We start from the raw sequence: 27,851 nt of genomic DNA, 5'->3' as shown, positions 1-27,851 counted from the left end.
GGGGAGCTCTCGGGAAGGCAGCCAGCGTGGCTGGAAGCAGCTGGCGGGGTGGGAGAGCCACGTGACCTTGTAGCGGTCTTGTGGGGATGGGCTTTTCAGCAAGGGAAGGATGTGGATCAGGCCATTTTAGAAAGTTGTTTTGGTCTTTCCCCCCGCCCCCGGCTGCTGTGTGGTGAATGGGTCAGAGGGAAGCCAGAGTATAAACGGAGAGCCTATAGGACGCTGTGACAGTTGTCTGGAGGAGATGTGGCCGGGGCCAGGCTGCTGGCGGGGGAGGGAGTGAGAAGTCGATGGATTTGGTGGTGATATGGAGAGAGAATCAGCAGGCTTTGTGCTGTGGGTTTATTATGTGAGCAGCTGGGTAGATGGAGGAGGTGCCATTCACGGAGACGGGAAATATACTTATATTGATTTTCTTTAAAATGGAATGTTTGGGTCAAAGTAAGAAAAATTACATTTGTTGAGTGTCTTTGGAAAAAGCCGTCATTTTTCTTTTGGGCCAACATATCACATTTGCCTTTTAATTTATTGCTATTTCTTACTTAAAAAAATTTTTTTCCCACTCTGTTTGACGGACGTCCAAATGACTATGCGAATACAGTTATCTCACAATGTACCAAAATGACCAATTTGTGCTCATAAATAATATTAAGTCCTGATGAAAGAATTTATTGGCAAAAATAAATTTTTAAGGGCTTCGCTATAAAAAAACAGTCTCCTACCAGCTTGTTAGTTTATTTTTCTAAGCGAAACCAAAATACATTTGGAATTTCGTATAATTTTTAGGTGTCATGAAATATTCTTCTTTGGATTTTATTTTCCTCTTAACCCTTTAAAAGTATGAAAACAAAAGCGGGAAAACCATCCTCAGCTCAGGTTCACGCAAGAACAGGTGGCTGGTGGGAATGGCCCGTGGGCCATAGTTTCTTGGCTCCTCAGTGGATTGTGAGCTCATGTGGCCGGGCCAGTCACTTCACTCTAAGAAATGACTGTGCTTTTCATTATTTTTAGATTTCATGCGCACAATATTCCTCCGTCTTGTTCCTCCTGCTATTTTTTTATTTGCGGCGGAATGGGCGTTCCAGCATTTAGTGTGCCCCATAACTACCCAGCATTGAATCCGACATTTTTTAATACCTTTCTATCAAAAGTAACAAGTGATTTTTATCTAAAACGATTCTTTAAGATTAGGAAATAGAAGCTTTTGTAAGTTCAAGAGACAAGTGTGGCCTCCAGCTGCGGTCCGGTACTCCACTTTCACACGTCAACTGACTGAAAGCTGAAGAGCCTCGTCTTTCTCAGGGAGTGGATGTGCCTTTCGTGGGCCGCTCCAGTTGCAGTGTTTTACGCACTGTGCAGGTGGCCTCCACTCTGCGTCATTACCTTGAAAGGGGTAATGAGAATATAGTTATCTCATGACCTATTCCCACCTATAAAAGTTATAAGGTGCTTTTGTGGCTCCTAGGTCCTAAGAAGTTTAACCTGAGCTTTGCATCTTTCTAACTTAATTACCTTTTCTTTCAGATTGCTCTTATCCATGCATGATATGTAAACACGGGCGAGGAAGGCATCTGATAACCCTGCTTTGTTTTATGGCCTGGGTAATGCCACAGTTCCTTTCAAGGATTAGCACACATTCTCAGCCTGTGGCTGCTCCACTGTCAGTGATGCAATTACTTGAAACATTTTTATCATCTGGAAGTCGCCTTCTCAGTGGGGATTGCCAGATGTCACCCAGAACACACACACACACCAGACACACAAACACACACACACCCTGTTGCTGGGCCCCTGCTTTGACATTTCCCTCATTCAGAAAGAGGTCCAGTCTTCTTTCTGAAGGTTGCTCTTAAAACTGGAGTCATTGGGGCTGCATCTTTAAGATTAAACTGGTCTCAGGGACGATGGCTGGAAGATGGACATGTAATGTTGGTTGATAAGCGCCTTTCCTGTTACTGATTGAGTTCTCGTGCTGGAATGAATGGTCCCCTCGTTGCAGGTTCAGCGTGTGTGGCCAGATATCAATCATTCGCTTCCCGGACACTGTCAAGCAGATGAGTAAATACAAAGTTGTCCTGTCGTCTCAAGACAAGGACAAGTCTTTGGTCACCGTGGAGACAGATGCTCATGGATCGTTTTGTTTCAAAGCGAAACCAGGGACCTACAAAGTCCAGGTATGATGGTTTTGTTCTACTTAACATGTTTGGAAAACAGTGGTGGTTTTTAAAAGGACTATTACTAGCACAAATGGGTTCGAGAAGGAGCATCTCCATCCCCAGCTTCTTACTTTGAAACCTTCACCTTCCTGCATGTCACAGTTAGTGGAGCACACAGGTAACCAGTTTGAAGATGAGGCCACAGGCCCTTGTATTAGCCAGGCCTGATGTTTATTAGGGGTTAGTATCTGGCTGCCAGTCGTGGCCCCGCCTTCTCAGGCTTCTGGCTGCTGTAGAATAGCCACGAGTCCCGAAGGAGATCAAAAAGAACTCTATTAATGGCTGCTCAGTAACTTCTAGAAGCAGTGCATGGCTTCCAGAACCCGAGGCCAATATGGAGCTTCCTTTTCCTGCCTCGCCTTGAATGGGAGACGCTGGGCACGCTCCCTCTGATTGCTCCATCCAGGCAGGGAGAGGCTGGGAGACCCTGGCCTGTGGTGTCACCGCAAGGGTGAAGGTCTGAGCGCAGCTGGGCAAGAGACAAGGCAGAACTAGAGGTCAGCCCGCTGCGCTTTTCAGGGCAGTTAACAAGCCCAGAGGGAAAGACTGTCCCACTGGCTCTCGTATCTCACCCAGCAAGTCAGCTGTTGCTCTCCTCCCTGAGGAAGAGCAAGTGAGGGAATGGAAAGGGTCTGCAACATTCCTTCTAAGACTTGGTGTCCTCCAGGGCAAATGGGATGCCCCCTCTGAACGGGGTAGCACTGGAGGACAGCAGTCTCCCTGCTTCCACCGATCAGTGGGGTATGTGGGTTGATGGCCCCTTGACTGGCCAGCTAGCTTCTTGGAAAGTTGGCCACAGTGAAGCCCTTGGAAGCCCTTGCGGAAGTGTGATAAGGGACTTACCCAAGGACGGGCAATTCCGGACTGCAGTCTTTATTAGGGATGAAAGAGGTGACCACCGGCCCCTTTCCCAGTACCTGCTGGTAGCCTGAGACAGGACCTCAGAAGAAAGGAAGAAGAAAACGACCTAATTCCATTCATGGCCATCCACGCAGTGTCGACAAGTTCATAGCTTATGTCGTGAGTGACCTCAGCCAGGAGAGTGTTCCGGGATTTAGTATAGATCCCATCCAGTGTACAGGTGACTGATGACAGCTTGTGTGTCACTGTGGACGGTTTGGCCCGATACGCTTTTGTGCATACCACAGCCCTGAGACGAGTCTTTTAATATCTGATTAGAAATGTGTTTTCTTCAGACAGGCTGCTGGCAGATTTGTTGTAAGCATAAAACTCGGCCTAGAAGTGTCCCTTGGTCCTTTGAAACGCATTTAGCCTTGGGCCCAGACGAATGTTCTGGTGCCCTGTAGGCCAGGGGGGCAGCAGCCCTGATGCCACCGCTGACCTTGTCCCGTGTTCCCTCAGGTGATGGTTCCCGAGGCAGAGACCAGAGCGGGCCTGACATTGAAGCCCCAGACTTTCCCTCTTGTTGTGAAGGACCGGCCCGTGCTGGACGTGGCCTTTGTACAGTTTTTGGCATCAGTTTCTGGGAAGGTCTCTTGTTTAGGTAAGCTGTCAATTGAAAGCAAGAACATGTAGTTTCAAAGAAGGGGATGGGGTTTGGGTGAGCTTTTTCTCATTGGGCAGTGTTGGAGACGAATGCCGAAACTGCTTCTAGGCAGTAGTTCTGGAGAGTCCGTGTTGCATCAGGTCTTTCCAAAAAAATGCCACAGTAAGTCACCAGAAACTTTTATTCCCCTGGGAGTATTTCTGCTTTGTCTCCCAAAAGAACTCGTGGGACTCTTTCTCCATTCTGATGCTGAAAGGAAGGTGGCATGAGGCCCAGGTTTCAATCCCAGCTCTGTCACTTACCAGGTGTGAGACTGTAAGCATGTACTTGCCCAGCCTCAGTTTTACTTCTGTAAAATGGGAACACTACTGCTGTCAGAGGGTTTTCATGAAGCTTAAATGTGCTTATGTCAGGAGTCAGTGTAGCACAGTGACTATGTAGGCTCTTGAATCAGATTACATAGGATGGAACCTTTACTGTGTGAGCTGGGACGAGTTACTTAACCTCTCTGTGCTTTGAGTCCCTCATCTGTAATACGGAGATGATGATAATCCCTGCCTCCTAGGGTTGTGGCGAGGACCAAATGAGTTAAGGTATGTATAGCCTTTAGGAATACCCGGAACACAGCAAGAGCCATTACATCTTTGCTATTATTAGTAATGTTGTTGTTATGATAAAGGGCCCAGTTCTATGCCTGGTATAAATAAAGTTTTGTCACCTTTCTCTCTCTTTCTCTGGCTCCTGTCATTGTTCCATAGATATTACTTTCACCATTTCAGTAAATGGTGGAGCTGCTTGGATCATTGGTGGCTTCCTTGTCACGCAGAGGTTGAGGGCTGAGAGGTGCTGTGTTCAGGAGGGCGGTCAAACGAGGCCTTCCCGTCTTTTCTCTGCAGACACCTGCGGTGACCTGCTGGTGACCCTGCAGTCCCTGAGCCGCCAGGGTGAGAAGCGGAGCCTCCAGCTCTCCGGCAAGGTCAACTCGATGACTTTCACGTTTGACAACGTGCTCCCTGGAAAATACAAAAGTAAGAACCGAAGGCAGCCTCTCGGGGCCCTCACACGCTTCCTGTCTTCCCTCACTTTCTAAAACCCAACGCTCAGATTTCACCCCAACTCTGCACCTTTACTTGTTTGTCTCTTCTTTGCCCCTTGACCTTGAATGTGCATTAGTTAGCATTGGGCAGTAATACAGGAGCCGAGGCTCTGTGACCCAACTGCCACCTTATCAGGGCAACCCACACACTTCTCTTTTGGGAGGGTGCCCGTATTTATGCCATTTTATTTCTAAATAAAGAAGAGAGTGTGAAATCCTACATTATGTGCTCTACCACTTAGCCATGTGTGACAACCATGGCAGTCCCGAAGGCTCAGTTTTCTGGTCTGCAGCAGGAGTACTAGACTGCTTGCAGAATGTAAGTCTCCATGAAACAGCTGGTAAAGCCCTTGCCCAGTGCCTGGTGAGCAGCAGGTGCTGGCAAACGGCGGTCCTCTGTGCCCTGCCCTTCTTGTGAAGCCACCTCTTGCCTGTACTTCCTCCCCTTCAGAGCTCAGCGTGGAGCGGCTGGCAGTGGGTAGCTTCCAAAGCAGACGGCTTTTGCCGGGGCGTCACGTGTATTATGTCAGGTGTCGGCAAACGGTGGCCCGAGGGCTGACGGCCTGTGTTCATTAAGTTTCAGTGCAACGCACCCATGCACATTCGTTTATGTCTATGGCTGCTCGTGTGCTGTAAACACAGAGTTGAATAATTGAGACCGTGTGCCTACGAAGTTGAAAAAATTTGGTCTGTCCTGTTAGAGAAAAAGTTTGCTGATCCCGAATATCTTACTTGTAGCCTGAGCATTAGGCACAATTGAATTTCTTTCTTAGTGATTTTAATGGCCATTGGTTTGTTTTTCTTTAGCAGTTACTTTTTCCAAGCATTGCTAGCTATGTAAATGTACATATGTACATATATATGTGTGTGTATATATATATGTGTATGAATATGTATACGTGTGGGTATTGTGTGTGTGTATAAAATGTTTATTGATACATATACACACACGCACACACACGCTTTTAAAAAAATTAGGGAATTTGTTGGAACTTTTTCTTGGTGGCCTCCAGGGAGGTCGTACACTCTATACCCACGCGTCTCTTTGTGTTATGTGCTTTTCCAGTAAGCATCACGCATGAAGATTGGTGCTGGAGGAACAAGAGTCTGGAGGTGGAAGTTCTGGAAGAGGACGTGTCAGCGATTGAGTTTAGGCAGACGGGCTACATGCTGAGATGTTCCCTTTCTCACGCCATCACTCTGGTATGCACGGCTTCTGAGGACCCTCTGTCTGGAAGGGCGCTGGCCTTTTGAAAGCAGGAAGGACTGGCGTGCTCAGAAAATTATAACCATAATCGAGTCAGATTTCCTATCCTGCCCCTCCACTCTGCCACCTGTTATAGAAAGCATTACCAGCATTTCAAATCCCTCAGTGGAAGATGCCTTTATTTGGGAGATTTCCTAGCCCCACGTTAACTTCTCACTTTGGTGATTTGGGGAAGCCATTGTGTTGTACAAAGGGCAGTGGTTTTGTAGGCTTGGCCAAGTTCATTTAATGTTTCTGAACCTTAGTTTTCTCCTCTAAAATTGGGATCACAGTATCCACTTCTCAGAGTTATAGAGAGGTTTAAGTGAGGCTCTTACGTATTTAACATTTCCGTGGCATACACTGCTGTTATTTCACAAGTAGCTGAGTCAGTTTCCCCAGGAGAGGTGCTTTGGTGCAGAGGACAGAGCGGTGAGGCAGGATCTGATTCTCTTGCTGATGGGGTCTTTGTGGCCTGGTAGGCAGAATGCCACGTGGGTTCCAGGAAGGGGAACATCTGTGCAGGTCCATTCATAGATTTCATTTAAATTTTGACTTCCGGCTGTGGTAAATGTCTTTGTCAGGTGCCAGCAGAGAAATGGAGGCAGATGGCAATTAAATGACTGCTTGTGTTAGACACTGGAGGGATTGAAAGTGCTGTTTTCAACGCCAGTCGACTGCTCTGTTTAACTGCAAATGCTAAACAAACAGCTTTGTTTCAGGAGATGGGTTAATTAATATCCAGTAGAGAATAAGGGATAGGCATGTAGGAAACCATTCCTTCCCTTAAATCCTCAGTGCATTTGTTTCCCTTCGCGTAACATTCACGTTCCTGAACGATGGTCAGCAAGGCCCTTGCCTCCCTCCCACCTGACCTCCTACCCCTCCACCTCACTCACTGGGCCCCAGCACACCGGCCTTCTCCAGGTCCGCACCAAGTTTGGTCCCTCCTCTGGGCATTTGCACATGCTCTCCCTCTGCCTTGAACGCTGTGTCTTCTCCAGAAATGCGTGTAGTTGGTTTTTCTCATCATGCAGCCTGCAGCTGCACTGTTCCCTACTCACGAGAGGCCAGCCCTGAGACCAGCCTCTGCAGTGATCACTCCATATCCTGCCCCCCCCATTTATTTTCCTCAGATCTCTCGGTTGCTTACTGGCTGAAATCCACTAATTGTTGACTGCATTGATTTTCTGTCTTCCCACATGAGAATATAAGACCCCTGAGAACAGGAGCCTTGTCAGCAACGAAGGCCCAGCTCTGGGTCCGTCACATAGCAGGTGCTCAATAAATATTAGTTGCCTGAATGAAAAAGGGCCCGCTTCTGTTGGAAGTTTTTGGAGGTTTTTAATTTTCCTGTGGCACCCAACTGCTCAAATGATTAATGGGCAAAACAGATGACTGGTTCAGAAACAGAAATATTATTAATCATCTTGTGTCTCCATCTCCCCCAGTAAGTTATTGTATTGACTTTGGTCCCTTAGGAATTTTATCAGGATGGAAATGGACCTGAGAATGTGGGGATTTATAACCTTTCCAAAGGAGTCAACCGCTTCTGCCTGTCCAAGCCTGGTGAGTCTGAGAGGATGGATGTGCTTGCACATTAGGGAAATGGAAAAGTACCAGAGGATGGTTTTAAGGGCATTTTTTCCTACCTCGGTTCTGTTAGCATCAAGCCACTAATTTTGGTTGTAGTTATCCTAGTCTGGTTTTTCTGTCTCTTTCCTCCGGGGGGAGCAGTGTTTTTCACCAAAGAATTAGAGCTGGGGATTGGCAAGCGTCTTTTGGGTTTGAGCTGGGTAGAGATACCTCTGTGGCCTGAAACTTTCACTTTGATTTATTTAGTTTTCAATTACAGTTGACACATAATATTAGTTCCAGGTGTAAACCACAGTGATTAGTCTCTTTCACTTTTAAAAATATTACACCATTGTCCAATGATTTCTCCCTAAGAGTGATCTTTTTAAAATAAAAATTAGATCATCTCCCGTCTTGCTTAAAGTATTATGGTGGCTTCTTTCTCTTTTAACAACTTTATTGAGGTGCCATTTGCAGACCATAAAATGGCAGACCCATTTAAAATGTACAATGCAACGATTTGTAGTAAATTTACCAAGGGGTATCCCAGGAATATCCTTCATGCATATTTACAGTTCATCTGTTTTCATTTTTTGGGGGTTAATACCTAGGAATGGCATTACGATTAGGTTGATGCAAAAGTAATTGCAGTTTTTGCAATTACTTTTAATCTTTTACACCACAATTACTTTATTTATTTATTTTTTTAATTGGGGAAGGGGAACAGGACTTTATTGGGGAACAGTGTGTACTTCCAGGCCTTTTTTCCAAGTCAAGTTGTTGTCCTTTCAATCTTAGTTGTGGAGGGTGCCGTTCAGCTTCAAGTTGTTGTCCTTCTTCAAGTTGTTGTCCTTTCAGTTAGTTGTGGAGGGCGCAGCTCAGCTCCAGGTCCAGTTGCTGTTGCTAGTTGCAGGGGGCGCAGCCCACCATCCCTTGTGGGAGTCGAACCAGCAACCTTGTGGTTGAGAGGATGCGCTCCAACCAACTGAGCTATCCGGGAGCTCAGCTGTAGCTCAGCTCAAGGTGCCGTGTTCAATCTTAGTTGCAGGGGGCGCTGCCCACCATCCGTTGCGGGACTCGAGGAATTGAACTGGCAGCCTTGTGGTTGAGAGCCCACTGGCCCATGTGGGAATTGAACCGGCAGCCTTTGGTGTTAGGAGCACGGAGCTCCAACCTCCTGCGCCACTGGACTGGCCCCGCAATTACTTTTGTACCAACCTAATAGATCATGTGGTAAATTTATGTTTAATTTTTTAAGAAACTGCCAAATTATTTTCCGAAGAGTCTATATGTACCGTTTCATATTCCCATTAGCAAAGCATGAGGGTTCCTGTTTTTCTGCATCTTCAACAACATTGATTGTCAGTGTTTTTGACTTTTGAGTGTAAAGCGGTATCTCATTGTGGTTTTCAAGATAAAATACAAAATCCTAACCTGACCTTGAACTCCTGTATAATCTAGCCCTGTTTGCCCTTTTCTCCACTCCAATCGCTCTGTCCTTCTGTGTTGAAGTTAAGATGCCTTTGGCTGCAAGTAACAAAATCTGTACAACAATATCCTCAAGAAGTAGTGGTTAATTTGGCTCAGTAACAAAGTCTGCCAGCATGTGGCTACAAGCATGGGTTCAGCAGCTGGTAGATGTTAGAGTTGGTGTCTTTATGATTCTTTTAGCCCTTTCCCTTGTATTGTTTCCCTTGTGTTTTCAAGAAAGCCACTGTTCCCTCCAAAAATCTGTTATGTTTAAGGCAGGAAGACCAGGAGAGGGGCAGGCAAATGTTTGGCGTGCCTCCTTCTCCAGTAAACCCCTTTTATGTCTTATTGGCCAGACCCGTGTCACATGGTCGCTTCTAGCTGCAAGGGAGGCTGGGACAGTGGGATATGTTGCTGAGGCTGCACACACTGCCACCTTAAACATAAACCCGGGTCTGATAGTGAGGAAGGAAAGACAGCTGTTGGGGAAGCAAGTAGCAAGTCTGTGGTTCAGATGCCATTCTCTGCCTGAGTGCTGTCCCTTACGCCCCCCTCCGTCCTGAAATTGACTGTCTTCCTCTGGCAAATGATGGCATGTGCCCCTAATGGAATGTTTCTCTGCTTAAGCTAACGGCACAAAAATGTTTTCTGTGACTATTTCATAATTTTGGGGGCCTTCCCCTGCTCCATGCCCCTTGTTGGGAATATTTATAGGAAATTCAGGCTGTGATTGTCTTTTGGATCTTTAATAGAATCCTCAAGTAGAAAATTCTCAGTCTGAGTTGCGGTAGAAGGTACTTCTTCTGCAAGCATCTGTTAGCTTGGCTTGGGCAGATCACATGACGCTGTGAGTTGTTAAATTCTGGAAATGAAAATCCTGAGCTTGTGAGTAGGCCATTGGATGGATTGGGTCATGGGGGAGACGCTGTCATGGGCAGTGGAAAAGGCGTTTCTGGTCCCGTTGTCACACACCCGTGATGTGCTCTGGTCTTTAGGTGACGCGGTGCCTTTGCACTTCAAATGTTGCAATCGCTTCGCATAGTAGACACCCTTCTCTGAGAATCTGTTTTGCTTTCCTGGCTGCAGGAGTGTACAAGGTGACCCCACGATCCTGCCACCGGTTTGAGCAAGCGTTCTACACCTATGACACGTAAGCTGGGTGCTCGCTGCTCTGTGGTTGTGTCTCTTCTGTGGGGAGTGAGTGTGCCTCTCTTCCGTCATTTCTGAGAGCGGGTGGAATTTTTTTGTGTTTTTTCTGGAAGAACTTAAGTGTTAAAAAGAGTTTCTAGATTAAGATTTTAAGGTACTTGAGTAAATTATTGAGGAAATGGCGGTAGGATCTTTTTCCCTAAAATTCTGTAAACCCAGGAGGGAAGGCTGTGGTTTTGACCTTTCTTAAATATAATCTTTGGTAAATCTTCCTCCCGCCCTCACTGATGGGAATTCTTAAGCTCAGGCCCACCGTTTTTCGATTTTTGCAAATGCTCGTGAGTGTCACTGGGACTTGGAGATGTAATGTTTTGGAGTGGAGGATTAGTTTTTTGTTTTTTTTCCCCAAAAACACTGGTGTGTATTTCAGGAGTTATTTCGTCCCAAACTAAGATCAATTGCACGTAGTACATTTCAGAGTCAGGAAGGTTGCCCAGGAAGGGTGTTGTTTTTGATCCTTTCAGAACGACTAGGTGATATCGCTGGTGTTTTCTTTCCACTTCTTTGATTCATAGGTCTTCACCCAGTATCTTGACGTTGACAGCCATTCGCCACCATGTCCTTGGAACTATCACCACTGACAAAATGATGGATGTCACTGTGACTATCAAGTAAGAGTAGCGTTCCGTGGTGGGCCGAGCGTGGGAGGGTGGTGGGTGAGGCCTGGGAGCTTCTCCAGTGGGCTCTCTGAAAATGATTTTTGATTCCTTATCTCTAGGTGTGTATACAAATGGCCTTCTCTCTCACACTTACGTGACGTGGCCATAAATTTACAATAGCCTTGATCCTTTGCTTTTATGATTTAAGAATTAACTGTGGCTGAGGCAGAGCCTTCTGACAGCTCGTTTCAGTGTCTTTCAATTTCTCTTTGAACTCGTTACACTTCCTGTCTTTGCTAGGGAAATAAAAACCTCTGGTTTGTTCATTGTATTTCAAGCGTTTTAGCAAATACAGAAAGATTGCCTATTTTTCTGAGACCTTTTCTCAAAGGCTGGGGAAATGGAGATGGCGCCGGATACAAGAAAGGTCATGAGATAGAAAGGATATCAAAGACTGTCTCTCCCTGGGGTTGGGTTTATGTGAATGTCACCTTTGAGAGGAATGTTTGCCGTGTAGTGAGGGGCACCTGACACCCTCATTTTGTTGAGAAAGGAAAGAGTTTTGGCAACATGACCAACCACCTTTGTCAAATAGAATGGAAACCTGAGTAACTTTCTCTGTCCTTACCCTAGCGGAAGTTGACTTTCCGGCTATGTCTCCACCATTCTGTCCACCACCTTTTCACCCAGCCATTCTTTCAGAAAATATTTACTGAGAGCCTTCTGTGTGACTGGGCGTAGCCCACAGCTCCCACCCCCGTGGAACGTACGTACAGTCTCATGGGGGAGGCAGACAACAGTCCAAGAATCACACCCAGAACTATAAAATTACAAGGGTGATCAGTGCTTTGAATGTGACCTTGTTGGGATTGGGGGCATCCAGGAGAGGCAGGCTGGTAGGGCACCCACACTAAGCTACGAGGGATCCTTTTACTAGTGCTCACATTATCCCTCTACTTAAAACTCCAGGGGTTTTCCATTCCTCTCACAAGGAAACCCAGGGTCCCACCAAGAGCCACAGCTCTGAAGCCCTAGTTTGACACCTGCTTCCCCGGGGACCCCCTGACTGATCTGATCCCTGCCTGGGTCCCTTGGCCCAGGCTGCCTCGGTCTCCTTGCTGTCCCTTGCGTGTGCCGAGGGAGCCCCCCCCCCCCGCAAGACTCCAAGGACTTTGCACTTGCCCCCCTCCCCCTTGCCTGAGGCACTGCTCACCCAGAGAGCTGCATGCCTGCCTCCTCCCTTCAGGTCTTTGCTCAGGGTCCCCTGCTCAGAAAGGCCTTGGCTGACCCCCTAACAACAGTGCCCCCATGCTCCCAGCACTCTCTTCTTACACGTTTGTTTATTCTTCATTTCCCTATCATCTGACATCAGTTTTCCTTTTATCGTCTGTCTGCCTCTTCCCACTGGAACGTGGATTCCACAGGGTTAGGGAATGTGTCTGTCCTGTTTTCTCTGTATCCCAGTGCCTGCTTCTCTGGCAGAGGATGCCCCCCGATAAAGGCTGAATGAAAGACAGCGGATGGTGGCGTGCAGAGAGTGCCACATCCTCGGGCAATCTGGCAAGTTTTCACCAGTCGCAAGGCCAGTGGTATTTCATTCCAGCTCAGGTCTCCAGCTACTGCTGCCATTACGCAGAAGTTCAGTCTTTATTTTTCAAAAACTCTTAGTTTATTCAAAACAGCAGGAGACTGTGCCACGTGGGGGCTTTATCAGGTGTTTGGTTTTTTCACTTACGGATGACCACTGGCAGACGTGTCAGATTCCTACCGACGACAGGGCCAAGTGACCACATCCTCTGGGCTGCTGCTTCCTTTCCTCCAGGTCTTCCATTGACAGTGAACCCGCCTTGGTCTTAGGCCCCCTGAAGTCTGTGCAGGAGCTGCGGAGGGAGCAGCAGCTGGCCGAGATTGAGAGCCGCAGGCAGGAGCGGGAGAAGAACGGCAAAGAAGCGGGTGGAGAAGGAAGGACCAAGCCGCCCGTCCAGGAGATGGTGGATGAGTTACAAGGCCCTTTCTCTTATGACTTCTCCTACTGGGCCCGGTGAGCTCTCTTGCGCTTCTCTCTGCAGTGTCTTGTGTTCTGATGTTCTTCGTAACAGAGGGGCAGAACCCACCGAATTGAGGTGTTTTCATTATTTCAGGTCTGGGGAGAAAATCACGGTCACGCCTTCATCTAAAGAGCTGCTCTTTTATCCACCTTCCTTGGAAGCCACCGTCAGTGGAGGTAGATGTCGGCTCCGTGAGCCCGTGGGGCCCTTTGCAGCTATTCCTTCGTCTGCATTTAAACATTTATTCTGTGTTGTTGTTGCAGTGAAACCATCTTTGTAAGGAACCTTAAATCCCCTCTGGCACGTAGATGTCACTGTTTGATGAATGAATGAGTGAGTGAATGAGATCAGTGAAAGGAACTTCTGCTTTTAGAAGGGGGTGGTCTTTTCAGAAAGGGTCTTGGGTTTTCTTGACATTACCGGGTTAACACCAGAGGTGGGTGAAAAGCAAAACCGTCATTGCTGGAATGGGAGCATTAGCCGTTCTGTGTCTGAACTGTTGGTGATTGTATTTTTCAGTAGGGGTGATGGGCGGGTCTTTTTAGGGCTGCATAAGTAGAAGTGATTGCTTGAGGAGTATTCTCTTTTGGCTACTGGTAGTTTTCTCTAGCATTACTGGTTTATTAAATCCTGGGCATTTATGTGGTATGTGTCTGAAAGGAGAGTGGATTGAAGAGCCTGGCTTTCCAGCAGCAGCGTGCTTGGGGCGGTCTTCCACGTGACTCTTAGCAGTCTGTCCTCGTCTGTGGCCCCGTGGGAACTGAGGGACAGGAGTAGTGAAAACCCAGCCTTTTGCTAGCTTTACCTGCCAACATTCTTGGCGGTTAAACGATGCCTTTCAAGGGTGTAGGAAGGCTTGAACTACTTCTTTTTATTGGGGTTTCTCACGTGTGCAACAACCTCATTTGGAATATCTCCGTTCTAGGCCCTTCTTTCAGTAGAAGCCCCCACCCAGAAGGCTCCCTTCTGTCTGTAGCTAAGGTGTCCTCTTCCGTTCACTTCTTCTGTTTCAGAGAGCTGCCCGGGCAAGCTGATTGAAATCCATGGGAAAGCAGGCTTATTCCTCGAAGGCCAAGTCCACCCAGAGTTGGAAGGAGTTGAGATTGTCATAAGCGAAAAGGGGGCAAGCTCGCCCCTGATCACAGTGTTTACTGATGACAAAGGCGCCTACAGGTACGTCCGTGGTTGAGAAACGTTCTCTGGGGACCAATGGGGAGCCCAGATTCCGTTGGGGTAGGTGATGCCTCCTCCAGGATCTGCCGTGAGGCCATCTTGAGCATTTGCTCTCTCTCATCCAGCGTCGGGCCCCTGCACAGTGACCTGGAATACACGGTGTCCTCCCAGAAGGAGGGCTACGTCTTGACTGCGGTGGAAGGAACCATAGGAGACTTTAACGCTTACGCCCTGGCAGGCGTGAGCTTTGAGGTAACGCTGTTTTCAAACACCCGTTTTATTGGGGTATAATTGATATATAATAAACTGCACATGAAGTGTATAATTTGGTATAGTCTCCACAGTCTCGACATACAAACGCACCCACGGAAACACCACAATCAAAATAGTAAACACATCTGTCCCTGTCCCCCCCAAAGTTTCCTCGTACCCCGTGGTAATCCATCCCGCCCACCCCGCACTGCCGACCTGAACTGCTTTCTGTCATTACTATAGATGAGTTTCCATTTTCTAGAGTTTTAGCGAAATGGAATCACACAGGACTTCCTTTTTTTCTGTCTGGCTCCTTTCACTCAGCATAACGGGAGGTCTCTCACTTGAGCTTGTTCGCACACCTTTGGGGAAGTGTTTTACACCTTCCTCCCGAAGTCTCTTCTGTGTCGTATGGAAGGGTTCCTCCAGTGGTGTTTGATGTCTGTCGCCCCTTCTGGGGAAGAAGCAGGGTGTGGTATGCACAGAGTGAGCCTGGAGATCCTGGAGTGGGAACATTTTCGACATGGAGGACAAAGGAGCACAAAGGCAGATCACTTCACATCAAAAATGAAAATTCTGTGTTGCAGAATACATCTTATACCTCATTGAAAGATAGTCGAACTCAGAAGGAATGTTTATACCAGAAGTAACATCCCCAGTTTATAAGGAGCCTCTAAAATTGATACGGAAAAACCCAATAGAGAAAAGATGAACAAAGGAGGTGAAATGGCAATTCACACAAGTGATTGCAAGTGACTAATAGACGTAGAAGACATGCACGGTTTCCCTAGTGACTGAGGAAACACAAAGGAAGTTATCATCAAAACACTGGGTTTTGGGTTAGATTCGGATAGTTAAGACAGTATGCATGTTGTGGAGAGCGTGTATTTTCTCACGACGGGATGATTTATGGAGCTGTCAAGGGTGACAGCCACTTTGGAGGGCAATTTGGTGGCATCTTTCTGAATTTAAAGTACACATATCCATCAGTTCTACTGCTAGGAATTAATCATCCAGGAAAAGAGAAAAGCATAAGTGCGTAAGGATATACACGTTCAGAGACCTTTGGATTGTCTCTCCTTTTCCATCACAAAGGTGAGTTGCCAGCCTCTGCTCTAGAATAATATGCAGCTGTTAAGACCCAGTGAGGCAGGTCTTCTGTCAGTGGACTGATACAAGAGGAAAGTCAGGATGCGTGGTGGAGGGAAGAAAGCGAGTGCAGTGTCTAGGGGGCCATTGTGTCTCACCCCCCCTCCTCCAGGACACCTGCCAGTCCTTTAGCAATAGCTGTGACGTTTATAAGCTTTGCCTGGCCATCGAAACTGTTCTGGAATGCTACACACCAAACTGGGAACATCCGTTACCCCTGGGGATGGAGAACAGACCCTTGGTTCCCCCCAGTGAATAACCAGAAGAAAAACCATAAGAATTACCTCTTGACTTGTGAACTACTGTCTTCATGGCTGATGGAGTTAAGCTTGCTCTGCATCCCTTTCTTGCCCGCAGATAAAAGCTGAAGATGACCAGCCCCTCCCTGGGGTCCTCTTATCCCTCAGCGGTGGCGTGTTTCGTTCCAACCTCTTGACTCAGGACAATGGCATTCTGACGTTCTCCAACCTGGTAAGGTGTCCTGTGACTGCCTGTCCTCCCCACGAGGGAGCAGGGGCGGGCATGCATGACTGCTGCGTTGCTTGACAACGTGAGAACAGCACACCGGTGTGGAGCGTTTGAAGTTTCTCAGGGGCCCACATGTAACCAGAACTTCAGGCCGCTGATACGTGTTCCCTTCCGCACATACTTCTTGTGTTCTGCTCACCCACTTGTCACAAAGACAATGTAATTAATGATCCTGGGCTCAGGCATCCCTTTGCTTTGCTGCAGGAGCCCGTTGTTCATAGTGCCGAGTCTTGTTCGGCGGTTAGCTGGCGCTCTTCTATAAGGCACGCTCCGCCTGGTGGAGGATAACATGAGTTTTTCATTCCAGATGTGGTCCGGGTGGTGGGGACTCAGGAAATGCACGTTCATCGGCCATCTTGTCTGTCCTGGGAATAAAGCGAGGGGCGTATGGGTGTCGCAGACAGGTGTATCTGAAAGATCACACTCTGTGCAGTGATGCACCCCCAAGGTCAAGTCTTCCCTTAGCTACTGACTTGCTGTGTCATCTCAGGCAAGTTACTTGACCTCTCTGAGCCTCCGTTTCATCATTTCTAAAAATCAAATATGCTTTCTACCTCAGAGTTACTGAAGGTGCGTGCATGACGATGACACTGCTCTTGTTAGATGTGTCGCTGCTGTTACTGTAACTAGTCACTGTGGCGTTAGGGGTGCCATTTCTCTCTGGGGAGCCGTGGAGCTCTGTGGCACAATTCTGGTCCATGACAACTTTAGTTGCTCCCTTTTAAGCCAGACCTAGATGTGGCCGTAGAGGTTCAGTTTGTGGTTGTCTCGGCAGAGCCCTGGCCAGTATTACTTCAAACCCATGATGAAAGAATTCCGGTTTGAGCCGTCCTCCCAAATGATCGAGGTGCAGGAGGGTCAGAACTTGAAGATCACCATCACGGGGTACCGGACGGCCTACAGGTGAGCGGCCGCCCCCTCTCATCTGGGCCCAGGCTACGGAGGCCCACGCCCGCTCCTGGTGTCCAGACGCTCACCCGGCCTCCATACTGCTTTTATTTGGGAGGCGAGGAGATCAGAGAGGAGAAAAGACTGCTGTCCTCTTCTTCTGACATCTCAAACTAGTGGTTCGGTCCCAAAGTTTCTCTTTTGAGATTGGCCTACGACAGGCTATGCAATTGCTTCAAATTTTTATTTTTTAGAAAAGTTGGAAACGTGAAGTAAATTTCTAAAAAGAGGAAATGCATTCACTTGAGTAAAACTTCGAACTATTGAAGAGTGTATTATGTAAAATTTCCCTTTTGTCCTTGTCTCCCAGCTCCCCAAGGTTTTGAGTGTTTCTGAATACTTGTAGAGATGGTTTATGCAAATACTGGTGTGTTTGTGTGTGTATAAATATATATGTATATAGAGAGAGGGTGCCAAGAAAAGCCAAAAAATTGTATACAAATTTTAAGAAAGGAGAAAAACTATTAAAATTGCATTACTCAGTATATACCGATAACAAAAGGTGAATACAAGTCATGTTTGTCTTCTGCAGTTATAAGAGATGCTCAAAGCGGTTACCGTCAGCGTAATTTTAATACTGTTTTTTCCTTTTCTTAAAATGTGTATACATTTTTTGGCATCCTCTGTGTGTGTATATGTATATACATATATATAACATATATTATAGATATATATTATATGTATGTTTGTATATATGAATTTATATGCAAAGACACACTTATACATTTATACACATACACAAAAGTATTTAACACAAAGATTCATCAGAAGGAGTAGGTTTAGAAAAACGGACCATTTTCACCTGAATGCATGGAATCGAAGAGAAAGTGATTTATTTTCATTTTATTGAATATTTCATTATTTAAAGTAAAGCGTAACTAAAATAAAGTAAAATGGAGTAAAGCTTAGCCTTTTAAAATTACAATTTCCTGGAATGTCCCTTAAAATGTAGGAGAGAGAAATTGGTGCCGTCCTCCTAGCTGGCTGGCATGAGCCTGGCTCCATTTGCAGGTGACACTGCTACACCTGAATTGCCTGGGTCACTGGGGCACAGCTCTCCCCCGAGTTGTTGTGCACCGTAAATTGTTGGTAAATGCAGGACACTTCACCTGAAATCCTTTGTGTGCTTCAGAAAACCACGCGAATGTCATGTTCCGTTTCTCCTCTTGTCACTCTAGTTGCTATGGCACAGTTTCTTCTTTAAATGGAGAACCAGAGCAGGGTGTTGGTGTGGAAGCAGTGGGGCAGAACGACTGCGGCATTTATGGAGAGGACACCGTGACCGATGAAGAGGGCAAGTTCAGGTTACGTGGATTGCTGGTGAGGCCTGGACCATGTTTCGCTAGGCGGTGTTTTCATACCGTGTTCAGAGGTGTCCTGTGGTGCCCCCAAGACTGCTGGGAATGGACTGGGCTGGGAGGCTGGGAGGGTGGTGAGGTTCAGGAACCCTCCGCGTCCTTTTATCTAGCTGATACGTTGGGTTGGAGTTTGGTGGCATCACCCCAGAGTATCTAAGTAAAACGGCAGACTGGCATCTCAGCTCACGTGATCTGGGCAAACATTAGTCTATGGCCAAGAGACGCATAACTATCTCTGGTGTCAACTGAGAATATATGGTTTGTGAATCGGAAAGGCTGGGGACCCAACCCCAAATCTGAGTGGGCCAGTCCAGCAGTGCCTTACAACCCACGCTCTCTCTGTGATTTCTACAGCATACACTTAGTGTCTGATGCAGGAGCAAAGGAATGAATGCACCAATAAAAAACTCCTGATCTTTAGACGTTCACAACTAATTAAAAAAAAACAAAACACGAAATCACTTCTTTGTGGGCCAGACAACCAACTTCTTTGTTCTTTTGGCTGCTAAATTGTAACATTTGGTTTTGGATCCATGGTGCATTTCTGCTCAATTTTTATTTGTCCAAAAGACGAGACTACTCATATCCAGTGTCCTTACAACCAGCTTTTCTATCTCACATGTTCAGTGCAAGCCCAGCCTTTGCAGTTTCGTCCTTTGTTGGCTGCACAAACGCAACATGGTCAAAAGGACAAAATTTAGAAAGGGGAAAAAAAAACACCCCTAAAGCCAGCACCTGGACGTGCCGGTGTTTAATGCAGAGTGGATGCCGTTTCTGACACTGCCCTGTCTGCATACAGAGACCATCACAGTGCACATTATTTTAGGTCTGAGGCCAGAACCATGTTATCCATGCGAATTTCAAAAGAAACGGTTGCAATCTTAGGGCTGTCCCCTCTTCGATGCATATGGACACCTTTGAACTTGGCCTAGGCCTCTAGGTCCTGATGTGTCCTTGGGCCAGCTGTGCTGTCGGTGACAGAAATTGGTAGTTGTAAAAGTTTTATTTTTCACCCAGCTAATGTAAGTCCCCTTTATTCTCTGGATTAAAGATACAGATCTTTTAATAAGTGTGTAAGAAAAAAATAATTCAGAAGTTTACAGTGAGTCCATTTGTGCTAAAGCCTTACTTTTAAGCTGCGTTTTATCTGATTTGCGGCCTAGTCTCTAGAGAGTCTCTTTTGAACTCATACCCCTCATTATCTACTTTGCCGCTAGCCCGTATAGCGGGGTAAAAACAAACAGCAAAGTGCATTTCTTCAAGGCAATTTACTTCCATTTCTTGGATGAGTGTCATCCTGTGCTGGCTTTCTTAGAGCAAAATACGCTATCTGCCAAAAATTATCCGAGTAAATGTATACATGTCCTTCATGTGTGCAGTGTCACATAAACGTTTTTTCAGAATGGTGATTTTTTTTTTTTTTGGTGAACATGACATAGGCCTGTAAATTTGAGCAATAGAATAAAAAAGTATAAAGAAGAAAAATATATATATATATATATTTGAAAACAAGGAAAAAACCTGAAATCCTACTTCTCAGAAATAATATCCGTGGTAAACATTTGGAACTGTCATTCCAGATATCCCTGGATGCATATATATGTATAGAGGGGAGGGGTGGACAGCCAGTAAAGAAGAATTTTATCAGAATAAGAGCATATTACGCTTGCTGTTTTGAATTAAGGAACCACATTGAATTTTAGAGGAAAGTGAATGGGGATGGGAGGAATCGCAGACCATCAGATATATGTTTCATCAGGGTGCTTTTTAAAGGAACTCTTAGAAGCTTGACAAGCCGCAGACCGGGAACTCTTGTGGGGCAGAAAAGCCCGCGTTCTCTGGGGTCCTGCAGTCAGCACAGGCTCAGGTCAGGTTGCCTGTGACAAGCATCTTTCTGGAGAAGTGATGCCTGGGTTTCCTTTGCAGCCGGGGTGTGTGTACCACGTTCAGCTCAAGGCCGAAGGCAACGACCACATAGAACGGGCCCTCCCCCCGCACCGGGTCATTTCGGTAAGGCATGAAATTTGTCAGTGCCATCAGCATGGTGTGATTGCCTCCCTGATCAGAAATCCTGTCGTGCTCCTCTGGCTGGCTGCCTTTCATCTGTGGTGGGGGCAGGGTGGGCACTTTAAGCCCTAATTAAAGGTCCTCCTAGAATAGTGTCATCTTCCCAAGCAGCATCTTCTGTGTGGTTTTTAATGAACAGCATGGCTGTCACGCACCCAGAGAAATGTGAGCTCTTGTTTCCCCACTTCCCCTGAAAGCTCTGATCAAGTTAAGGCTCTTCAGGCACAAGCGGCATTTCTAATCAAAGGAATGTAATAACGAGACCATGGGCTCCCTTGGTAGCAGGCCACCCAGTTTCCTCATATGCAGAGGACCATGTGTGTTCCATTTGGTGGGCAGGGTCTTTTGATATTCACATAGTGATGTAGCTAATTGATCCCTAAAGAGGCAGCCCTCCAGGTCACAGGAAGTGGCCCTGGCATCATTTAAAGTGAAGCTTTTCTCCCATAGAATTACTGTCATTTGCTAGACTGCAGGGCTTGGGTGGGATCAGAGGGACTGCCCCTTGGTGGCTTTCTGAGGTGGCACTAGGGGTGAAGGTTGTGAGGAGTTAGGGAGGGAGGTGGGGGGCCACTTCGGGCTATTTGGCCCAGCAGGTGGATTTTCTTGACGTCTTTATAGCATCTGGCATTTTAAATGGCTGTGATGGCTGCATCTTACAAGTTCATATTTCCTTGCCGTGGTGACTTAGGCCAGGATCACAAGCAGTCGTGTGGACTGCGACCCGGCAGGTGTGGACAGGTGACAAACAGGCGAGCACATGCCCACCCAGTGGGGCAGATGTGACTCAGCTGCTGATTGCCACCATGCAAGAACAGCTTTCTCTTTTTTCAAGAGAAGCTGGAAGATCTGGCGTTTTTTTTGTATATACAATTTAAAAAAATGGTGACTTTTTTTTTTTTTAACTTTGAAAACAAATACTGTGCTTGTCAAACAAAATGTGTGTAGGGGCCAGGTGTAGCCCACCTACTTACTGTCAGTTTGTGACCTTGGACTTAAGCTCCTTCTGCGGCAGACTTTGCTCCCTTTATATAGGAAGTGAAGTTTGTTAAAGAAGAGCCCCTAGGACCGCGGAGAAGTCTGTCTTCCGGCTTCCTCAATACCAGCATTCCTTACCTCTTTCTAGAACATTCCTTATGTCCTTCTAGGTTGGGAATAACGACATCGACGATGTGAACATTATAGTTTTCCGGCAGATTAATCAATTCGATCTGAGTGGAAACGTGATCACTTCTTCTGAGTATCTTCCTACATTGTGGGTAAGGCTGTTTTTTTAAGGTGAAAATAATCGTGTTCTTTTAGGCTTTGAGACGAGGGGGAGCAGGATATCCAGGCCTGTCTAGTGCTTGCTTTAGGGTATTAAAGGTGGAGATGCCGAGAGGGGGGAGGTTGAGACTGAAGGAACTTCCATCCCAGCAGGTATCTGGGGGAGTGTTTGCTGATTGCTGGAGAGAAATGCCTTCTAGTTTCAGACCATCGTTTTGCGAGCAGTGTATGTCTTTGGCAGTATTGTATTAGAAACCTAATGAATGATCAATACACTGTGGAATCGCAAACGGAAAGACAATTTTAAGGCAAAGTGCCTCATAACTCTTTAAATTCTATCTGTGGGAGGTGGGGGGCAGTGGACAGAACTCAGCAGGTCTGGGCTCTGTCCTGTCACCGTGATCACCTTGCCACTCTGGGCAGTCGCTTCATTCCCGTGGACCTCAGTTCCCTCCTCTGTAAAGCCGGGGAGTTGGACTCAGTGACATAAGGTCTCTTCAGGCGCTACCAGTGTCCATGTCTGCGATTAATGAAGCCATGTTTATACGCTGCCCTGCGATCCTTTGAAAGGTGTTAATGAATTGCCACGGGCGTATACTTTTCAGAGCGACTCACAATCTTACAGTGTTAGACTTGGGTGAGAACGTGCACTTAGGTTTTAACTCACCTCTTCGCTGCCCTTCAGTCCAGGAGTTTAAAGTATGTTGCCTCTGGGGGCCAGACAGGTAAGTCCAGAGAGTGAGGAGGGTGGGTGGGTGTGGGGTGAACTGGAGAACCCAGGCCCCATCCAAGAGGGGCAAGGGGAGCAGATGGGAGGGGACGGTGCCACTCTGCTCCCTCTGCTTGTTGCTGTGTTGGCCCAGGGTTGACATCACTTTCCAGTTTTCAAGCTGGAAGTTAGAGTTATTTGAAATCACCTAATTTCTAAATGTAGGCAATGAATTCAAATTTATTTAGAACCCTGTACAGGCCTAAAGAACACATACGTGGTCTTGGATGAGACCCACAGGCATCCAGTATTTCCTGTGACTTTGTTTTCAGAAAACTCGTCTTGACTTGTGTGTTAATGTAGAAACGTGCCAGTGTGGACCCTGGGAGGGGTGGCTCTGGCGTTTTCCTGTGGCAGGTGCAGGGTGGAGCCCCCACACCCACTAGCCTCAGCCAGCACTGTCCCTTCCTCTTCTCATGCCCCATCACATGGTGTGAGAGTGGGCAGCAAACCCAGACCGGATATAAAGAAAGGCCAGAAACAAAGCACTAAACTTTCTGGAAGCAGGCTGGGAACCAATACAAATGGGAACAAATACCTGTAGAGTTAAGGTTACAGCGTATGGAGAGGCAGTGATGGAGGGTGAGACCCTCAGTGACATGGCTTGAGTTCCAGGTTCCACCATGTATAACTTGTGCAACCTGAGGTGACACAGGCTCTCTGAGTCTCCTTAGGGATAATAACGATGCCTGTTGAGTAGCCAGGATTGGTGACAATATATCTAAGGCCCCTGCTGCCCGCCTGGCATATATATCTATGTTAGAAGCTATTCTTTCTTATGTGATCGTTATACTGACTATTATTACTATTTTCAGCATTAGCGTATGTCATCAGAATCTATTTCATGTCTTACATTTCTGTCCATGTTACGTAACTGGAGTTTTGGATGACTAGGATGCATTACACATGTGGCCTGTCAGCACAGGACAGTTTCTCTTTCAAACACCCATGTTCACAAAGATCCTTTCTGAAATGAAAGGCTCGTCGTGGTTTCATTCACAAGCCCATCCTGCTTTGTTTCTCCTCTCCAGGTGAAGCTTTACAAGAGTGAAAACCTCGACAACCCGATTCAGACGGTTTCCCTCGGCCAGTCCCTCTTCTTCCACTTCCCGCCTCTGCTCAGAGATGGCCAGGTAATGGCCGTGGCGCCGTTCTCATTTCCGTCTCTGTTTTAATTCCATTTTTAGTTCACAGAAGTACAAGTCGCTCATTTTCTTCCTGAGTACCACTCTGCAGAAATGGTTGACATGGTCCTTTCTAAATCAAAGGAGGTTGGGCTCTGTAGGGATTATTTTTCTTAGTGTTTTTCTATTTACAGAAATAATACATTTTCATGGCAGGTGAGTTGGGTGGGGGGAATCAGACATAACCCCATCATCCAGAAATAACCACTGTTAACATCCTCAGAGGTATCTTGTTGGTCTTTTTTCAAGGCGTGTGCACATATGTGTATACGTATAAATATGCAGGTGTGTTTATTTTAATAATTAAAAGCTGAGCCTTGTGCATTATTTTGTAGTCTGTGCTTTTCAATGAAGACTATGTCACCAGTGTTTTCCTCATCATTAAATCATTTGTAACATGATTTTTAATGGTTGCACAGTAGTCCACAGTATAGGAAATTCCATAATTGATTTAACCAAGGCCCTAACGTCAGACAGCACTTACTGATTCAGAATGTTTATTATCAATTCTAATTGGACAGAGTAAACTATTGTAGTTGGCGTGATGGGAGCAACCTTTGCAAAGAATCTGTTCCTTTCTGGGGGCCTGAGCCTGAGGGTGTCAGCTGTGAGCCTGTGGTGTGCCATTCTGTCTCCTGGCTAGTGACCACCTGCCACAGGGGTGATGTGCACGGGGGTGACATGCTGTGGCCTTTCTGCATATGAAATGGCTATATAGCAGTGAGATAGGTTGTGATGGAATGTGGGGGCTTTTCCCCATTTCTCGGGATGCTCCCCTACTTCTTTAGGCAGCGCTGTGGAAATAGCTCGGGCTCACCGGGGTTCCAAGCCTGCTTGGAACCTTACTAGCTGAGTGACCCTGTTTGGGTGTGTAAAGGTGGCAAATTTGTTAGGACCATACAGTCCTCTCCATCACAACCGTACGTTAAATTTTAGTTTTCATTTGCTTCGCCCGAACTGCGCTGTATAAAAATCCCTTCTTGTGCTCAGAGTTACGTTGTGCTCCTGGACTCCACGCTCCCCAGATCCCAGTACGACTACGTCTTGCCTCAAGTTTCCTTCACTGCACTGGGCTACCATAAGCACATCACCTTGATTTTCAATCCCACGGTAAGAAGAGGGAGCGTTTCATAAAAACCCGCGGGCGGGGCTGGCGGGAGAAGGAACATTCCCACCGCCTGTGCCCTGGGTACTGGATGGAGGGAGCACAGCTGGTTAACGGGCCCTTGGCCTTGGGTCCCTTTAGCATCTGGATTTTTGTATTCTGGATTTCCCCGGATACGTTTCTACTTGTCCAAGTCCCCAAGCCCTCAGTTCCCTGTCAGGAAAGGAGGAGACTGGCGATGAGAGGGTAGAATTGTTTAGGTCAGTGGCTCAGGTGTGACTTTTGTAGATGAAGGTCACCACTGCGCCCTTCTGTAATGATTGGTGGCATTGTGGTCCTCCGGGAGGCACATGATACCCGCCCAAACTTCTAGAGCCAGCTGCCAATTTACAGGACATACATAGAGGATGCAGGAGCCATGTAATGGACACTGCAAAACTGCAAAAAAACAACCTGGACCTGACTTGTTCGACAAGTTGTAAGAGAAAGAAACTAAAAACATGTGGATGGGATACCTGTAGATTAAAGGAAACTTACTCAGTTATCAGGCAATTGCAACATGTAGACCTTATTGGATCTCGTATCAATCAGACTGCAGAGAAGAACGGACGTGTGGTCTGTGTTCTGATTGGCTCAGGTGAAAGTTGAGGGTTCTATTGGAAGAGAGGGTGAATGGCCGCTGGGAAGTCGCAGCTGCTCCGTCGCCCTAGGTGTCGTCTCTGGGACTGGCTCATTCACCACCACGTGCCTGAGCCTCGAACAGTGGCTTCTCGATGCGTCCTTGTAGGAGGAGGCCCCTGTGTGTAGCTGGGACTCAACAAAGCAAGATCCGCTTACTTCTCAACCACAGGGACTCCCCGCTCTCCACAGCGCTTGGTTTCCTCAGTTGAGCTAGAGAAAGTTCAGTGGGTAAGGAATACCTTGCAGTGGACTGTTCCTGAGTTTCAGGGAGCCAGAAGTGAGTTTGGATAGCAGAGGGCGCATCTGCAAATTGATGCGAGTTGCCTCTGTTCCTTATTTGGATAAAGAGTTTGGATCGTGTGGTATGACCCAGTGTCTGGGGGTAGCTGATTCACACGGCTGGTGGGTCACGGCTGTGGGGCAGAGGGTGGTAGGTAAGGGACCGTGCTCTTGCTGTTTGCAGAGGAAACTGCCTGAGCAAGACATCGCACAGGGTTCCTACATCGCCCTGCCTCTGACGCTGCTTGTCCTGTTGGCCGGCTACAACCACGATAAGGTAGGGAATCCAGAGACCTCGCGAGAAAGCGGATATGTCAGCGAGAGGGGTCCCTCATAGCTGGGAAGTAACAGAGAAGGATGTCCAGTGTTACAGAAATAACATTTTAGGGTTCGAAGGGACCGTAAACGCCTCAAGGGGCGATCCCCAAGGCCTCTCTTCGAGGCCATAAACGTCTTGTAACATCTCTCCTGATCCGTAAGCCTGGGATCCTTCTAAGGATGCGTTGCTCACAGAGCGAGCCAGCCTGTCTGCTGACCCTCTCTAGCGCAAAGGCCTGCTTCATTTTGAACTGAGGTCACCCGTTAGCATGTAGTGGGTGGTGACTGGGCCTGAAGAAGGAGGTGTGCTGGTACGTGGGGCTCCAGTGCCCATCCGGGCAGAAGTCCCCTGATCTCCCTCTCTCTCACCCTCTCCCTGTCTTTCTAGCTCATTCCCTTGCTGTTGCAGTTGACAAGTCGACTGCAGGGCGTCCGGGCTCTTGGCCAAACAGCCTCTGACAATAGCGGCCCAGAAGATGCAAAGAGACAGGCCAAGAAACAGAAGACAAGGCGGACGTGAGGAGGAGGAGGGGCAGTGAAGGCTCACTCGGGGACAGGCCACAGCCAGGGGCCGGGCCGCTGCTGGCACGAAAGCCTGCATCTGATTTCAGCACCCGCTCTGTGCCCCGGGCACCTCTGTCGGCCGGCGTGGCCTCCCCCTGTCTGGCCCCTCGGTGCAATGCATTGAATGGACCCTCCTGTCTGTCACTCTGCTGAGCACAATTTATTTTCTGAGTTGAAGATAATTTATTATTATTATTTTTGTCAAAGAGGTATTTAAGCTGTGCTGGTGGTGTGAGCATGTCATCCCTCATCGTTAGCGCTCATTGGCAGGAAGAATTCCAGGAAACGGGGGTTTCGGCCCCCTCGCTGGGAAGTGCCTGTTGGAGTTCCGTTCTCCCTTCATGTCCCTTTGCACCCAAGGTCCCTGCTGGACACCGTACAACATGTACCTGCCACCAGGAGGGTATGTTAGGAGGTAAAATCAATAAAATCACCCGTTCATTTGTGTTGTAGCTCCTGTCAGACGTATTCCTTGGATGATATTGGCATAATACCAGGATCGCAAATGGCAATGTGTAGAGGGGCCGCGGGTCCTGAGTGAAGGGCTGGGACGAGAAAGTCCCCAGCAAAGGCGCGGGCTTACACGGTGGCTGTCTTTTGGCCTCTGTGGTGGTGAAACGGGCTGGCGGCGCTTGTGGCAGAGTTTGCAGGAGCCAGCTTCTCAGTTCGAGCTCTCGGGGCGCTGCAGGAGTGTGTGCTCGTGTTTCTAGAGAAGCCAGAAAGACAGCGTCTTGTGTGCAGTCTTTCAGTTGGAAACGTTAGCTGCAAACTCGGTTTTTAAAAAGACCACATGCTTTTGGCCCTGCACAATGCGTATGTAGGACGGGTAAGGCCTGAAAGCTGCCGGTTTGCAGGAGGGAGCCACAGGAATTCACAGCTTTGTGCTGCGTTAATTCAGCTCTGACACGAAGGAAGCAATTAAGTCACATTGAAGGAGGGGCCACATCCATCCAGCATTTACTGAGTACCGCGTATGGCAGGCACTGGGGATATGAAGATGGGTAGACGACACTTGTTCCTTGGCATGTTGTGAGCATTCTGTAAGGCGTGGGTGAGTGAATGAGTGAAGGCATTGATGTCTTCACGGTGCCTGCCTTCACAGAACGCGTGACCCATCGTTGGGTGGGAGACCAGCCAGTAAGTGGACAAGGGAGCTGAGGGCCTCCTGGTGGAAGACGCTCCAGTGGCCATGGGGACACCAAGCAGAGGTCTGATCCCAGCTGAGGGCTTCGGGAAGCTTCCTG

The 27,851-nt window shown here is 47.4% G+C and overlaps 1 protein-coding gene across 1 annotated transcript in view; it reads left to right on the top strand.

Moving 5' to 3' along the window:
* LOC109433856 (BOS complex subunit NOMO1) overlaps window positions 1–27,059 on the top strand; it is a 45,488-nt gene extending 18,429 nt beyond the window's left edge. The window contains exons 12-31 of the mRNA XM_019710385.2: window positions 2,000–2,174; window positions 3,579–3,720; window positions 4,620–4,751; window positions 5,886–6,022; window positions 7,547–7,634; window positions 10,197–10,260; window positions 10,835–10,930; window positions 12,741–12,959; window positions 13,060–13,142; window positions 13,980–14,139; window positions 14,265–14,391; window positions 15,898–16,011; window positions 16,844–16,971; window positions 18,195–18,336; window positions 20,301–20,384; window positions 21,590–21,700; window positions 23,508–23,609; window positions 24,651–24,770; window positions 25,910–26,002; window positions 26,432–27,059. Of these exons, the coding sequence (XP_019565944.2) occupies window positions 2,000–2,174; window positions 3,579–3,720; window positions 4,620–4,751; window positions 5,886–6,022; window positions 7,547–7,634; window positions 10,197–10,260; window positions 10,835–10,930; window positions 12,741–12,959; window positions 13,060–13,142; window positions 13,980–14,139; window positions 14,265–14,391; window positions 15,898–16,011; window positions 16,844–16,971; window positions 18,195–18,336; window positions 20,301–20,384; window positions 21,590–21,700; window positions 23,508–23,609; window positions 24,651–24,770; window positions 25,910–26,002; window positions 26,432–26,563 (2,449 nt within the window). The 3' untranslated portion in view covers window positions 26,564–27,059. The remainder of the gene's footprint in view (window positions 1–1,999; window positions 2,175–3,578; window positions 3,721–4,619; window positions 4,752–5,885; window positions 6,023–7,546; window positions 7,635–10,196; window positions 10,261–10,834; window positions 10,931–12,740; window positions 12,960–13,059; window positions 13,143–13,979; window positions 14,140–14,264; window positions 14,392–15,897; window positions 16,012–16,843; window positions 16,972–18,194; window positions 18,337–20,300; window positions 20,385–21,589; window positions 21,701–23,507; window positions 23,610–24,650; window positions 24,771–25,909; window positions 26,003–26,431) is intronic.
* Window positions 27,060–27,851: the final 792 nt, after the last annotated feature.

Source organism: Rhinolophus sinicus, linkage group LG18, assembly GCF_036562045.2.
Source record: "Rhinolophus sinicus isolate RSC01 linkage group LG18, ASM3656204v1, whole genome shotgun sequence".
Classification (NCBI taxonomy): domain Eukaryota; kingdom Metazoa; phylum Chordata; class Mammalia; order Chiroptera; family Rhinolophidae; genus Rhinolophus; species Rhinolophus sinicus.
The sequence above is the reverse complement of the archived record's forward strand: the minus strand, read 5'-3'. Positions and strand labels throughout refer to the sequence as shown.